The 13,356-nt window shown below is 42.3% G+C and overlaps 1 protein-coding gene across 1 annotated transcript in view; it reads right to left on the bottom strand.

The window, feature by feature from the left end:
• Positions 1-13,356, bottom strand: part of CREBBP (CREB binding protein) — a 136,433-nt gene that overhangs the window by 54,157 nt on the left and 68,920 nt on the right. Inside the window, exons 4-5 of the mRNA XM_060119953.1 lie at positions 3,364-3,604; positions 1,909-2,022 (exon numbers count right to left, since the gene is read on the bottom strand). Of these exons, the coding sequence (XP_059975936.1) occupies positions 1,909-2,022; positions 3,364-3,604 (355 nt within the window). The remainder of the gene's footprint in view (positions 1-1,908; positions 2,023-3,363; positions 3,605-13,356) is intronic.

Raw genomic sequence — 13,356 nt, 5'->3', positions numbered from 1 at the left:
CCCCAAATTAAAAGTTAAGAACAATGTCTTAATTCATTACTCACGGAATTAATACTGTACAACCACAAACTCGACAAATGAATATTTTGGCACTTAAAACGCCTACTGGGCTTCCCTGGTGGCACAGTGGTTCAGAGTCTGCCTGCCAATGCAGGGGACACGGGTTCGAGCCCTGGTCTGGGAGGATCCCACATGCTGCAGAGCAACTGGGCCCATGAGCCACAACTACTGAGCCTGCGCTCCGCAACGAGAGGCCGCAACAGTGAGAGGCCCGTGCACCGCGATGAAGAGCGGCCCCTGCTCGCCGCAACTGGAGAAAGCCCTCGCACAGAAACGAAGACCCAACACAGCCAAAAATAAAAAAACAAAAACAAAAACAAAAACAAAAACACGTCTATTACTGAAATACATCCTAAAACACAAGAAACGAGCCATCACAACATACTACTTAAAAAAAATGTTTTACACTAACTTGAAGGAAAACCAGACTGCATTCCACTAGAACTACTGTCCCAAATATCTGGTTCTAGAAGACCCAGACTCCTAGATCTTCACTTTATATAAGAGATGTCCTGGAAAGCTGTGTATTAATTCAATTTTTGGTTAATCAAAGTATAATTTAACTGATTTAGGAACATGACTTTTAAAGGAAGCTTAGTATGACTGCTTCTGCAGGGAGGGAGGGAGGATGACAGGCCTGTGGCCCTGGACCATCTCTCCTGTGCCATGGACACCCAGCCATGTGGGGCAGGCTCGTGAGGGACCCTCTTGGAAGGGAGGAGCTGGGCTTGTTGAGAGGAAAGCCTGTGGCCCAGTGCTCTGAGGAACGGTGTGCTTGTCCATCTTTCCTTGTGCCACATGGAAACAACCAGAAAGAAAAGCAGCACATGTTCTGCAGGCAGTAGTGGGGTCTGAGGCAGGTGATCAAGAAGAATGAGAGTAATGAACACATAACGACAAACAGGGGAGGGTGGCAAGACGGCACAGATGAGGTGGAGGAAGACGAAGACGACGGTGCTGTAGTCATGGGGAGCAGCTCCAGCCCAAGGGGTGACACAAGATTCAAGGGCACGGCCTATCTGCCCAAACTGAGGGATACACCCAAAGACCACAGTTTCACCTCGGAAATGACAGGAAGGGACTGAAAATTTGGGAGAGATGCTCATCCTTTCCCTGCTCTGATGCCTACAGGGAGCCCCTGGGAGCCACACGCAGGCCTCCTAAGCAGGGCGCTGATTAGCCGATCAGCTAAAGGCTACAAAGATCGACTGGAAAGATGACAAAATGACGGGAATGATCAGGATGCTGCCAGTCCTGGTGCAGAGACTCTCAATTTGTGCTGAATAAACTGTTAGTTATGCAACTAGGTCTGGGAACTGCATCTCCAAGGAGGAAAATCTCCTAAACGTCTGCACGTGGGATTTTACCCTGACCCCCTGACTCTTCTAGAACACGGAGTCCTCAAAACTTACTTTAGAGTAATTCCAAGAGAAGTGTCCAGTCTACTCCACCCCTCACCCCAAAGTCGCCGCCATTACAGTGACATGGCACTCAAATCCTCAGATACTGAGTATCTGTCAAGAAACATGAAGAGTCATCATGTTGGCTCTCGGCTCTCTGAACAAAGTGACGCCCCTCTTTTGCACTCACTGCTCTGCTGTGACCAATTCTAGTGCTAGGGGTGGAGGGTGGGGGGGATTCCAAAGCGACCATGTCACTGAGCACATGGAGGACCTGTCTACTCACTAAGCTGAGCTTCGCCCTCAGGTCTCCACCTTGGTACCTCTGCTCCCACTATACTTTGCGGTTAGTAGTTTCTGCCCTGCTTCCTACCTACTCCTCTGTATTCTCTTTAGAAAGAGCTTATCATCTCATCGCCAAGCTTCTCTACCCCCAACGCTCACTTACTTTGTTGGTTTCGCTTGTCACTGGCATTTTTCAAAGGGAGGCAAACAGGACAGTCATGTCGTGTGCAGTTCTTCCAATGAGAGATGATTTGTCGTGAAGATGCACAATGGGCAACTATGACCAGAAAAACAACGAGATGTTATTTTTCTATCCAAATCGTCACGCTTTCAATTACACCTAAATTATAATGCCAGCTTCCATAAAAAAATGGTAACAAGTGTAACCACAGCACAGTGCAGGCAGTCCTCAACTTACAAACAGGCTATTTTCCAAAAAGTTTGTAAGTCAACTACTGAGAGTTCCAAACAAAAACTTCCCATAGAAGCAATGTTATGAATGATGGTGAATAAGGTTCAGCCCACAAATCAAAAACAAAACAAAAACTACTCGACCTGAAATACTGCACAACTGGAATGAAAGGCAGAACAAATAATAATTCTGCAATGTCACTATTTACAATACAAATTTTACATTATGTTTAAGGATGAAACCATCTAAATACTATAGCTGAAGAAATATAGACAGAAGCAAATGAGAGGTCTGTGGAGACTCTGAAGGGGACGCTGGGCACTTCTCAAAGTACTTGAGAGGGCAGCTGTGCCTGGTCCCTCTGTCTTTATTTTCGCTTCCATGTGAAGGTGCTGTCACTTCTTTCTAAAGGTCTAGCATGAGCCTCCTCTGCTTTTCCATCAGGATCAGGGTTACACCTGGGACTCACAAATGACACAAGGGAAAGAGGGAGATCAGGGAGAGACTCTCCCCAAGGTTTAGGAGCACAAGTTTGAAGAGAAGGAAAGAGAATAAAGATTAAAGGGAAGGAGAGTTGTTAGTAAGAAACAGTCTCTTCGGGAGAACTGGGGTGTCTGCTATAGAAGAGCAGGCGGGGGGGAGGGGCACGTGACTCGCCTGAGTCCCCCCCTCCTGGATGGGAAGGAAGGAGTGGCAGGGATGATACGGTGCACAGTTTCCCACGTAACAGACAGTCACCCAGGACAACTTCACCAGTATCCCAATGAGCCTCAAGACGAAAGGGCAGAGGAGCAAGGCAGTGGGCCCCTGGAAGTGTGGGCACACAAAACGACTGCAAGACAGATGCTCCAGGTTCTGGGAAGGGTGTGTGCATGTGTGTATGTGTGTGAGCTACACTGTCCAAAAGAAAACCATGATCTAGACAGTTATGACGAAGACAGTGTCAAGAAGGGACAAAGGTCTTCCGTGACACAGGAAGGCAGAAAAGAACAAATGCAGGGCACAGCCCCAGCCAGCAGAAGTTCACAGAATATTATAAAAACCAAATCGCCTTTCTCCTCAGCAGGTCAGTGTCCAGAGGCATCTGACTGGTCGGCGTGTGGGGACGTAGGTGGTGGGAACCTTATTAACAAGAGAGGTGCCTGAGAATAATAGACAAATTTCGTCCTAAGCTCTGCCCCCAGGACTTCAGAAAATGGCACTTACCTTGACAGGCTTTCCCAGCCTGACAATGTGTCATGTGATTCAAAACATTTTTCATGGTTCGACAATGTGGGAGAGAGCAGGCCCGAACCTCTCCATTTGCTTGTTCTCGCCTCTGACATTTATGAGCGTGAAGCAGTAGAACCAGCTGCTGCTGTATCAGTTTGCGTTTTTCAGGATCTGCAGTAGGGCCCGTTGCAATTGCCTGTGAGGGTCCAATTCCCACTGATGTTTGCATCTGAGACTAAAATAAAACAAATAAAAATATTTTAATAAGCTTTCAGAGTTCCAATTCACGTTCATTAATTATTTTTCAAACTAATGTTAAAGCTGATGGATAGTATCAGCCACAGAGAGAAGGCAGCTGGTGAGGTTCTCTTTAGCTCATTGGCAACTTTAAGGAAGATCCAGAGGCACAGAAATAAACCAACTCAGAAGCAAGGCTGGTTAAAGTTCACTTTTGTATGATCATCTGAGAGCAAGAAAGCGATGCTTATTCTAAACTGTAGTAACAAAAACCCAATTCACTCTACAATACATACAAGTGCACGAAAAACTGTTACTATATTAGGTTCAACCATATGAAACTGTTGTTTCTCTAGGCCCAAATGACCAAACATTGGCAATTTCATATGATTCAACCTAATTAAAAAGATTGCCAAGGCCTGACCAATCACAACCCACTGCGAATATCTGATGGAGCATAAGAATCAGAGCCACCCTTTGGATTTCATAATCTTGTGACCAGAGGGACAATACCTGCAGCATTCATTACCTCTCCTAAAAGAATAAGACAGGACTTCCCGGGTGGCACAGTGGTTGAGAATCTGCCTGCTAGTGCAGGGGACACAGGTTCGATCCCTGGTCCGGGAAGATTCCATGTGCCATGGAGCAACTAAGCCTGTACGCCACAACTACTGAGCCTGCACTCTAGAGCCCGCGAGCCACAACTACTGAGCCTGTACCCCACAACTACTGAAGCCCACGCGCCCTAGAGCCTGTGCACTGCAACTACTGAGCCCATGTGCCACAACTACTGAAGCCCGAGCACTTACAGCCCGTGCTCCGCAACAAGAGAAGCCACCACAATGAGAAGCCTGCACACCGCAATGAAGAGTAGCCCCCGCTCGCCACAACTAGAGAAAGCCCACGTGCAGCAATGAAGACCCAAGGCAGCCAAAAAATAAATAAATAAAATAAAGTTAAAAAAGAAAAAAAAAGAATAAGACAACACTTATCTTGAATACAACCACCCAGTACAATGGTTAATGCTTATGAAATGCTTTGCCTTCCATTAAAGTTTCTATGCAGACATCTGACAATATTTTTTCTAAAAGTATTCGATGATCTGCTAAAGATTCAAAAATAGAGTTTAGCTGTTCTCAGCCTTTCAAAGTAATAGGCCAGACCAACCGTATCTCTTAACTGCAAAGAAAATGGAAAAGGTGACCTGTGGAGACCACCTTCTTACTCTTTACCAACTACCAACATTCTTCACACAAATTTACTAAAGAAACTTGTGAAATCAGCGAGATTTAATGTTCCTAATATGTAACAATATAATCCACAGTTCAGGGATTTCTAATCTTCTGCTCTGACAGTCACACTCCTGGCCTGATTTCACAACACTCAGTGCCTCCCATGAAGTACACCACCACTCTGATTTTCCAAATTAAGAATCAAAATTATACACCTGCAATTAGGGGAAAACCAAGTATAAAAATATTTCTTAATGAACCAAATCTCATTTTTTAAAAGTTACAGGGTTTTGTGCTTTGGTTTTATCTTGATGAGAACTCAGAAAATAAGTGTGTAGAAAAACCTCCTGGCTTTGCTCAGGAGCACAACCCCTGGAAGCCTAACCAGGATCCAAAGCAAAAACAAAGTTCAAGCTGAGAGGTCGAGCTTCCTGACTGGTAGAGAAAACAGCCTCTTTTCCTTATGTCTATTTTTTCCCTGATTATAAAAGCAATATATGCACCCGGTAGAAAATGTGGAAAGCAAAAGAACTAAGGAAATAATTAACATGTGAAATCCTGACAGTCAGGAGTCCACTACTGAAGCGTAGACAGGTTTTTCTTCTTCCAGTCTTTTTTCCTATGCACATGTGTACGTATGAACCATCTGGCTTCATATTTACTCCAGGTTCTGTCCCATACCATTAAGTTGCAGTATGATGTGTAGTGAACATGTGGCTATACACTTGTTTATCCAATCTCCCATGATTAGGCATAAACTATACCCTCTCCTTTTTTTCTGGTACTTTAAAATAAAGCTCCAACAGCCTGTGACTATGCCCCCAGCAGCACTCAGTATCAATGTTAAATGTTTCAGAACTGATCAACTTATTCCCATGGACTAGAAAGTCCAAGCGGAAATCAATAGGAATAGAAGAATATGGGAAATGTAAGATGATCCTTGTTTAGGTCTCTTCTGCACTTATAAAAATTTCAAACATATGGATAAACAGAGAGGAAATGATACTATTATCACATCTAACAAAAGGATTCTTTTTTTTTTTTTTTTTTTTTTTCCTTTTTGCGTTATGTGGGCCTCTCACTGTTGTGGCCTCTCCCGTTGCGGAGCACAGGCTCCGGATGCGCAGGCCCAGCGGCCATGGCTCACGGGCCCAGCCGCTCCGCGGCATATGGGATCCTCCCAGACCGGGGCACGAACCCGTATCCCCTGCATCGGCAGGCGGACTCTCAACCACTGCGCCACCAGGGAGGCCCAAGGATTCTTTTTTAAAAAAATAAATTTATTTATTTATTTGTTTTTATTTTTGGCTGTGTTGGGTCTTCGTTGCTGTGCCTGGGCTTTCTCTAGTTGCAGCGAGCGGGGTCTACTCTTCATTGCGGTGCACGGGCTTCTCATTGCTGTGGCTTCTCTAGTTGCGGAGCATGGGCCCTAGGCACGTGGGCTTCAGTAGTTATGGCACTCAGGCTCAGTAGTTGTGGGTCACGGGCTCTAGAGCACAGGCTCAGTAGTTGTGGCACATGGGCTTAGTTGCTCTGCGTCATGTGGGATCTTCCCGGACCAGGGCTCGAACCCGTGTCCCCTGCATTGGCAGGCAGATTCTTAACCACTGTGCCAGCAGGGAAGCCCGAAATGAAGGATTCTTTAATATCTGCTAATATCTAGTCCCTATATAAATTTCTCTACTTGCCCCCAAAATGTCTTTTAGAGCTGGTCTGCACAAATCAAGACCCAATTCAGACCCAAACCCTACCTCTGGTTATTGTCTTTAAGGTCCTTCATCTCCTGCCACCCTCCCCCATTTTCTCATGGCACTGACTTGAAGAATCCAGCCAGTCGTCCTCCTCCCATTTCTTAAAATACAGAAATGCTACATACAAAACAAACATACCATACAAAAATCTCAACCTTATGATTAAATTATAAAAGACTTTTTAAAGTTATTAAAAATTAACACATTGCTTCTCATCTGGGATGTTCTTAATATAGCATATTTTGAGCTATACGTGACAGTATATTGAAACCTCAACATGTAGAAATAGCATGGCTGGAAACTATACAGCACATTCAAACCCTGGTCTTTACTTCTATCTGTAGATGCTTAATAAGCTCTACACACTGCTTACATGTGTCTCAAAAAACATAATGGATGGTGAAGCTGAGTCTGCAGCAAAATGGAAGAGAAGACATGTCTCGTGTCCCTGTGTTTGGCCTTCCCCATATAACTCCACGTACTTGCTCAAGGCTATTCCAGTTTGCAAAGTGCTTACAAACTTAGGGTGCATTTAAGTTCCTCCTCTCTCAGACTGTGTTCAACAAGACAGAAGAGGTGTATGAACTCCTGCAGAAATCTGTCAGAAGCAGCCTTCAGACTACCAACTTCCCTGCTCAGTCCCCACTGTCCAGGCGGGCATGGAGAATGGAAAAAAAGTGCTTAGACAAGAACCTCCCTTTAAACATATAGAACAAAACCTGCATATTCCCCCCGAAGTAATTTATAATTTTATGCAACTTTATTTTTGCAATAGCCAAGAAAATTTTGAAAAACAGTAAGAATGAAGGAGGAATCTATCCTGCCAGATACCAAAACTATAAAGCTATAGATTTCTTTACATAAGTCTAGAAAAGGATACATGTACATATAAAATTAGTGTATTATACAGGTGGTATTTTAAACTGGAGGGCTGTGGCGGCAATCTTTGATCCTTGTACCACTTTAAAATATAAAATAAATTCCAGGTGAATTAAAGTAGATTCAAATGGACAAAAATACTGGAAAAAATATTTTTAGTATGACAATAAGAAAAACTTAACATAAAGAAAATCAGAGCAAAATTTAAAAAGTGAAAAACAGGGAAAATGGTTGTTTCGGGGAAGTGGAAACAGTGAGTCAAAAGATAGGGCCATAATTAAAGCTCCTTATATATGTTGCTAAATTGTTTTCCAGAAAGGTTGTGGCACTTTTTATTATATAAAGAACTCAGGGGGAAAAAAAAAAAAAAAGATACTACTCCATTAAAAAGTTGGGAAAAAAAAAAGTACAGATACCTCACAAAATAAATAAACAGCAAACATAAAAAACGTTCTACACCTCGGTGCCAAGACAACTCAATGGAGAGAATAATAGTCTTTCCAACCAACAGTGATAAAAAGGATAGGACAACTGGATATCCACATGCTAAAGAATGAAGGTGGACCCCTTCTTCACATCATACTCAAAAATTAACTCAAAATGGGGCTTCCCCGGTGGCGCAGTGGTTGAGAGTCCGTCTGCCGATGCAGGGGACACGGATTCGTGCCCCAGTCTGGGAAGATCCCACATGCCGCAGAGCGGCTGGGCCCGTGAGCCACGGCCGCTGAGCCTGCGTGTCCAGAGCCTGTGCTCCGCAATGGGAGAGGCCACAACAGTGAGAGGCCCACGTACCGCAAAAAAAAACCCCACAAAACTCAAAACTAATCAAAGGCCTAAATATGAGAGCTAAAACTATAAAACTTTTAGAAAAAAATCATAGGAGTAAACCTTCATGACCTTGGATTAGGTAATGGATTCTTAGATATGTCACCAAAAGCACAAACCACATCAATGAAAAAAATAAACTGGACCTCATTAAAATTAAAAGTTGTTATGCTTTGAAAGATACCATCAAGAAAGTGAAAGACAACCCAAAGAATGGGAGAAAACATCTGCAAATCATAGCTGATAAGGAACTTGTATTAAAAAAAACCCTTAAAACTAATGATTAAAAAAAAAAAGAACCTAATTTTTTTAATGGACAAAGGATACGAACAGACATTTTCCCAAAGAAGATATACAAATGGTCAATAAGCACATGAAAAGACGCTCAGCACTATTAGCCATCATCAGAACCACACTGAGGTACCATTTTACACCCACTAGGGTAGCTACAATTTAAAAAACAAGACAGTAACAAGTGTTGGTGAGCATGTGGAAAAACTGGACTCTCACACACTCAACTGGTGAGAACATCAAATGGAACAGCAACTTTGGAAAACACTCTGGCAGTTCCTCAAAAGGTTAAACCTGGAGTTACCATATGACCCAGCAATTCCCCTCCTAAGCATATACACCCAAGAGAATTGAAAACATATGTTCACATAAAAACATGTACACAAATGTTTGTAGCAGCACTATTCCTAACAGCCAAAAAAGTGGAATGAACTTAAACGCCCATCAACTGATGAATGGAAAAAAGTGATATATCCAAAATGGAATATAATCCAACCACAAAAAGGGAAGTACCAATACATGCTACAACATGAATGAACTTCGAAAACATCGTGCTAAGTGAAAAGAGCCAGTCACAAATGACCACATATTGTATAATTCCATTTCTATGAAATGTCCAGAATAGGTAAATCCATAGAGGCAGAAAATAGATTAGCGGTTGCATCTGGCTGAAGGTCTGGGGGAAATGGAAGGAACTTGCTAAAAGTACAGAGTTTTTTTCTGGGATATGAAAATGTTCTCAAATTGTGGTTGGTGGACTTCCCCGGTAGCACAGTCGTTAAGAATCTGCCTGCCAATGCAGGGGACACGGGTTCGAGCCCTGGTCTGGGAAGATCCCACATACCGCGGAACAACTAAGCCCGTGTGCCACAACTACTGAGCCTGCGCTCTACAGCCTGAGAGCCACACTACTGAGCCCATGCGCCTCAACTACTGAAGCCCGGGCGTCTAGAGCCCGTGCTCCACAACGAGAAACCACTGCAATGAGAAGCCCACGCACTGCAACGAAGAGTAGCGTCCACTGATTGCAACTAGAGAAAGCCCGTGTGCAGCAATGAAGACCCAACACAGCCAAAAAATAAATTAATCAAAAAAGAAAAAATTTTAAAAATAAAATTGTGGTTTGTGATGGTCACACAATACACTGAATGCCATTGAACTGTGCACTTTAAAAGGGGGAAGGAACACTGTATGGGACATGAATTATATCTCAGTAAAGCTGTTTTAAAATGAGTTCTATCTCACTAATCATCAAAGAAATGAAATTAGAACAAAGAGGCATCTTTCACCTATCAATATGACCACGGTAAAAAAAAATGGTATCAATGAGGGTATAGAGACAGCAATTTTCAGAGATTTTGGTGATAATGCAATTTAGTATGACTCTGGAAAGCAACATGTATCAAAAAGAAAAATGTGCATTTCTTTTGATCCAGTAGTTCTACTTCTTATAATTTATTATTAGGGAAGTAACTGGACTAGTGTGCTAAAATGTATGTACAAAGACAGCCACCACGCCTTGATTACTTGATTACTGGAAAACTCCTAAATGCCTATCAAAGGTGGACTAATTAAAAAATTATGGCTACAGACCTCATGAAATCATATGCAGTCATGAAAAGTAAGGTGGACCTCAAGTGACCCCAGTCAAAGCCACATGGAACATAAGGGCCCAAAGCCAAGCCCTATCCAAATCCTTGACCCACCAAAAATTGTGAGATACAGCAAAATGATTATTTGAGGCAAACAAAATTATTAACAATAATGTAGACCTTCATGCTTTCATGAAAAGCTGTCTATAACATATTAAGCTACAAAGGAAAGTTATAAAATAGTACCATAAGGTCATTTGGTTTTTCTTTATTAACTTTATATTTTGTACCTGTTCTTAGAAAAACTTCGTTCTTCTAAGATTATTTGGTGGTTATCTCTGGGCAGGGGTGCGATCGTGTTTATAATTATGTATTGTTTGAACGTTTTACAAGTGTCCACTATTTTTATAAACAAAAAACATTCCACTTTGGGGGGGGATCAGAAGAATCAGTAGAAAACAATGAACAATTAAATATAAAAAATAAAACTGTAAAGGTACTAGAAAGTATTAAATGAATATTTTGTAATGCAAAAGTGGTAAAGGCCTTCATAAAAATATGTAAAGCAGTGGTTCCTAACCAATCCCCAGTAAAACCTCTTCAAATACAGATTCCCCATTTGTCCCTCCCAGAGACTATGATTCACAAATCTGGGGCGGAGCCAGAGGCATTTCTATTTGTTAAAGTTCCACAGGGGGTGCTTTATTATATTTAGCTTTCTACTTTTTAAAGATTTTCCAAAATGAACATGTATGTACCTTTACAGTTAGAATAAAACAAAACATTTAAGAGCAAAAGGGCCACAGGTGATTCTGATGTAGCGGCAGCCATGCATAATGGAAAAGCACCAGGGCCAGGCCACTGTAATGGCAACCAACAAACTAGGAAAAATATCTGAAACACACAAGACAAAGCAAATAACACTGCAGGTACTATTCTTTTTCCTCTCCTTGGCCAGTCTTTATTTCTCAAGGACTTTGTGCCAGGTTCTGTATTCAGTGCCCAACAGCATCAGCTCATTTAATACCCCCCCGCCAAGGGAGGACTAACTCAGGGCCCAAAGTGGCACTGGGCAGTGGTGGAGAGGGGGATCTAGCAGTAGAGTGCCCACCTTTTAACCCTCCTGCTGCCCACCTTGTCAGAGGGTTGCCCACCTTGCTTTATAAAGCATTCTAAGAGAATCTAACAAAAAAACTGGCCAAGGACAGGAACTAAGCAACTCAAAAAATAAAAGCATACTAAACATAAGTACTTTAATTCTTACCAGTAATCAAGAAATGCAAATCAAAATAATAAGACACCGTTTCCTCCTATCAAAGGACAGAGTGATAATCCCCAGCCTTGGGAGCATTGTGCGATATTAGTGACCTGGTTTGTGGCTTTTGTTGGAAGGCAATATAAAAGTATCCATTAAAGGCCTTAAAATATATGAAATTTGCATTTCAGTAATTCCCATCAGATCACATGCAATTCCTAATCATGGAAGGGGGAGGTTACCACGGCGTAGGAGTCACATTGGTGCAATCGTGACCCCCCCCCCACCCCTGCCTGTCAACATTTTGAACAATGAGTAACAGCAGGTGAACACAAAGCACATGATCTAAGGGCTGTGGAGGGTACAGCCCACTTACCCCTTTTCAGTCTTTGCTAGATCTTTGCTCTTTGCATGTGTCACTTGTCACCATAACTCAACCATCATTTACACCCCTGTCCATCACACGACCTTGAAACGCAAACATTTTATATTTATTGTAGTGTATTCCTTAATTTTTAAAGGAGTTTGATGTATTTTTATTAGGGTTATGCTATTGTTACACAGGTTTGAGTAATCAGCACCCACCCCGTTTTTTAAAATGCCCTTTATTCTATCCTGAGGATAGAATCACAGATATGCATAAGGAGTATGTATAGTGAAGTTTATTCTGGCATTCTTTCTAGAAAAGGAAGTTATTTTCCATGAAGTGTCGAGGAACAGATTATAATGTCTGCAAAGGACTCTGTAATGCAAACAGTAAGAAGCAGACACTGACCAAGACAGAAGAGGGAATGAAAGTGCTTCCTCCTGCCACACAACCACTGCCCCCAATTCATGTCCGGCTGGGATTCCTAGAGATGGCCCTTCAGGATCAACCTGACCCAGACCTTCTACATTACTGATGGAGTCCAGACCCACACTCCTCTTGACATACTCCCCTGGCCCACCTGGAAACTTTACTTCTTCCCAACCTCCACTTAAAAGTCAGAAAATGACAAGAAAGCAAATACCAGGTGGGACAAAGCGTTGTTCTGCAATATTTACTTGTTCTGATTCCCCCAGAAGGACCCTAGAACAGCTGGGTACACAAAGCTTTGCAGTCATAAAATAAAGAATATGCTCATTAAATGCAGAGCTATCAAACTAGGAAGAAGTGATAATCACCTGAGATGATAAAGATCAATTGGTAAGAAACAGAACATAGTTGTTTAGACAGAAGGAATAATGTTTCTTGTGTTTTCTCCTTTTTGCTTGGTGTTTGTTGATTTTTAAAAAAATAAGATTACCTTACAATTTAAGATTTAAATTCAACAGGGAAATAATTTAAAATGAGCAAGCTGGACCAGAATGATTTCTAAGCAATCTTCCAAATCAGAAACGCTGTGATTTCACAGCAGAAAACAAATGGCTAAGTCAAGAAAAAAAACTCGATGGGTGAGCCAGAGGGCAAAGGCACAGGACTGACAACTGGACAGACCCACTCTCTCCTCTGCCCTAAGGTCACTCCTTCCGACCCAGAGAGTCGGTCTGCCGTGGAGGGCTGAGTGGTCAAATGCACCTGTGCAAAGAAACCCTAAAAGGTAAAAGCTGCTGAATCTATTCCAACAGCCAAGGTGACAGGCCAACCAGACCAGCAGGTCTTAACTGAGTTAAGGGGTCTTCACAGCATCAGGCCCATTCGCCAAATGAGAATTACCAATCTACTAAAAACTTTTAAGGAATAATCTTCTTGACCATCAATATATACGAACATATTCTTCAAGAACATTTATTACAGTAAGTTTTTGATAACTTGGCAAATTAATCATTTGACTGAAAAATTAGTTTTTGGTGACTTGAGCCTTAGGGCCATTTCAGATAATTGTGGAAAAAAGTAAAAAGAAGTTAGGGTAATTAGGGCTGCAAAAAGACTGCTGTGGTTCTTC

Source organism: Mesoplodon densirostris, chromosome 16 (assembly GCF_025265405.1).
Source record: "Mesoplodon densirostris isolate mMesDen1 chromosome 16, mMesDen1 primary haplotype, whole genome shotgun sequence".
NCBI classification, from domain to species: domain Eukaryota; kingdom Metazoa; phylum Chordata; class Mammalia; order Artiodactyla; family Ziphiidae; genus Mesoplodon; species Mesoplodon densirostris.
This window is presented reverse-complemented; position numbering and strand designations above follow the sequence as displayed.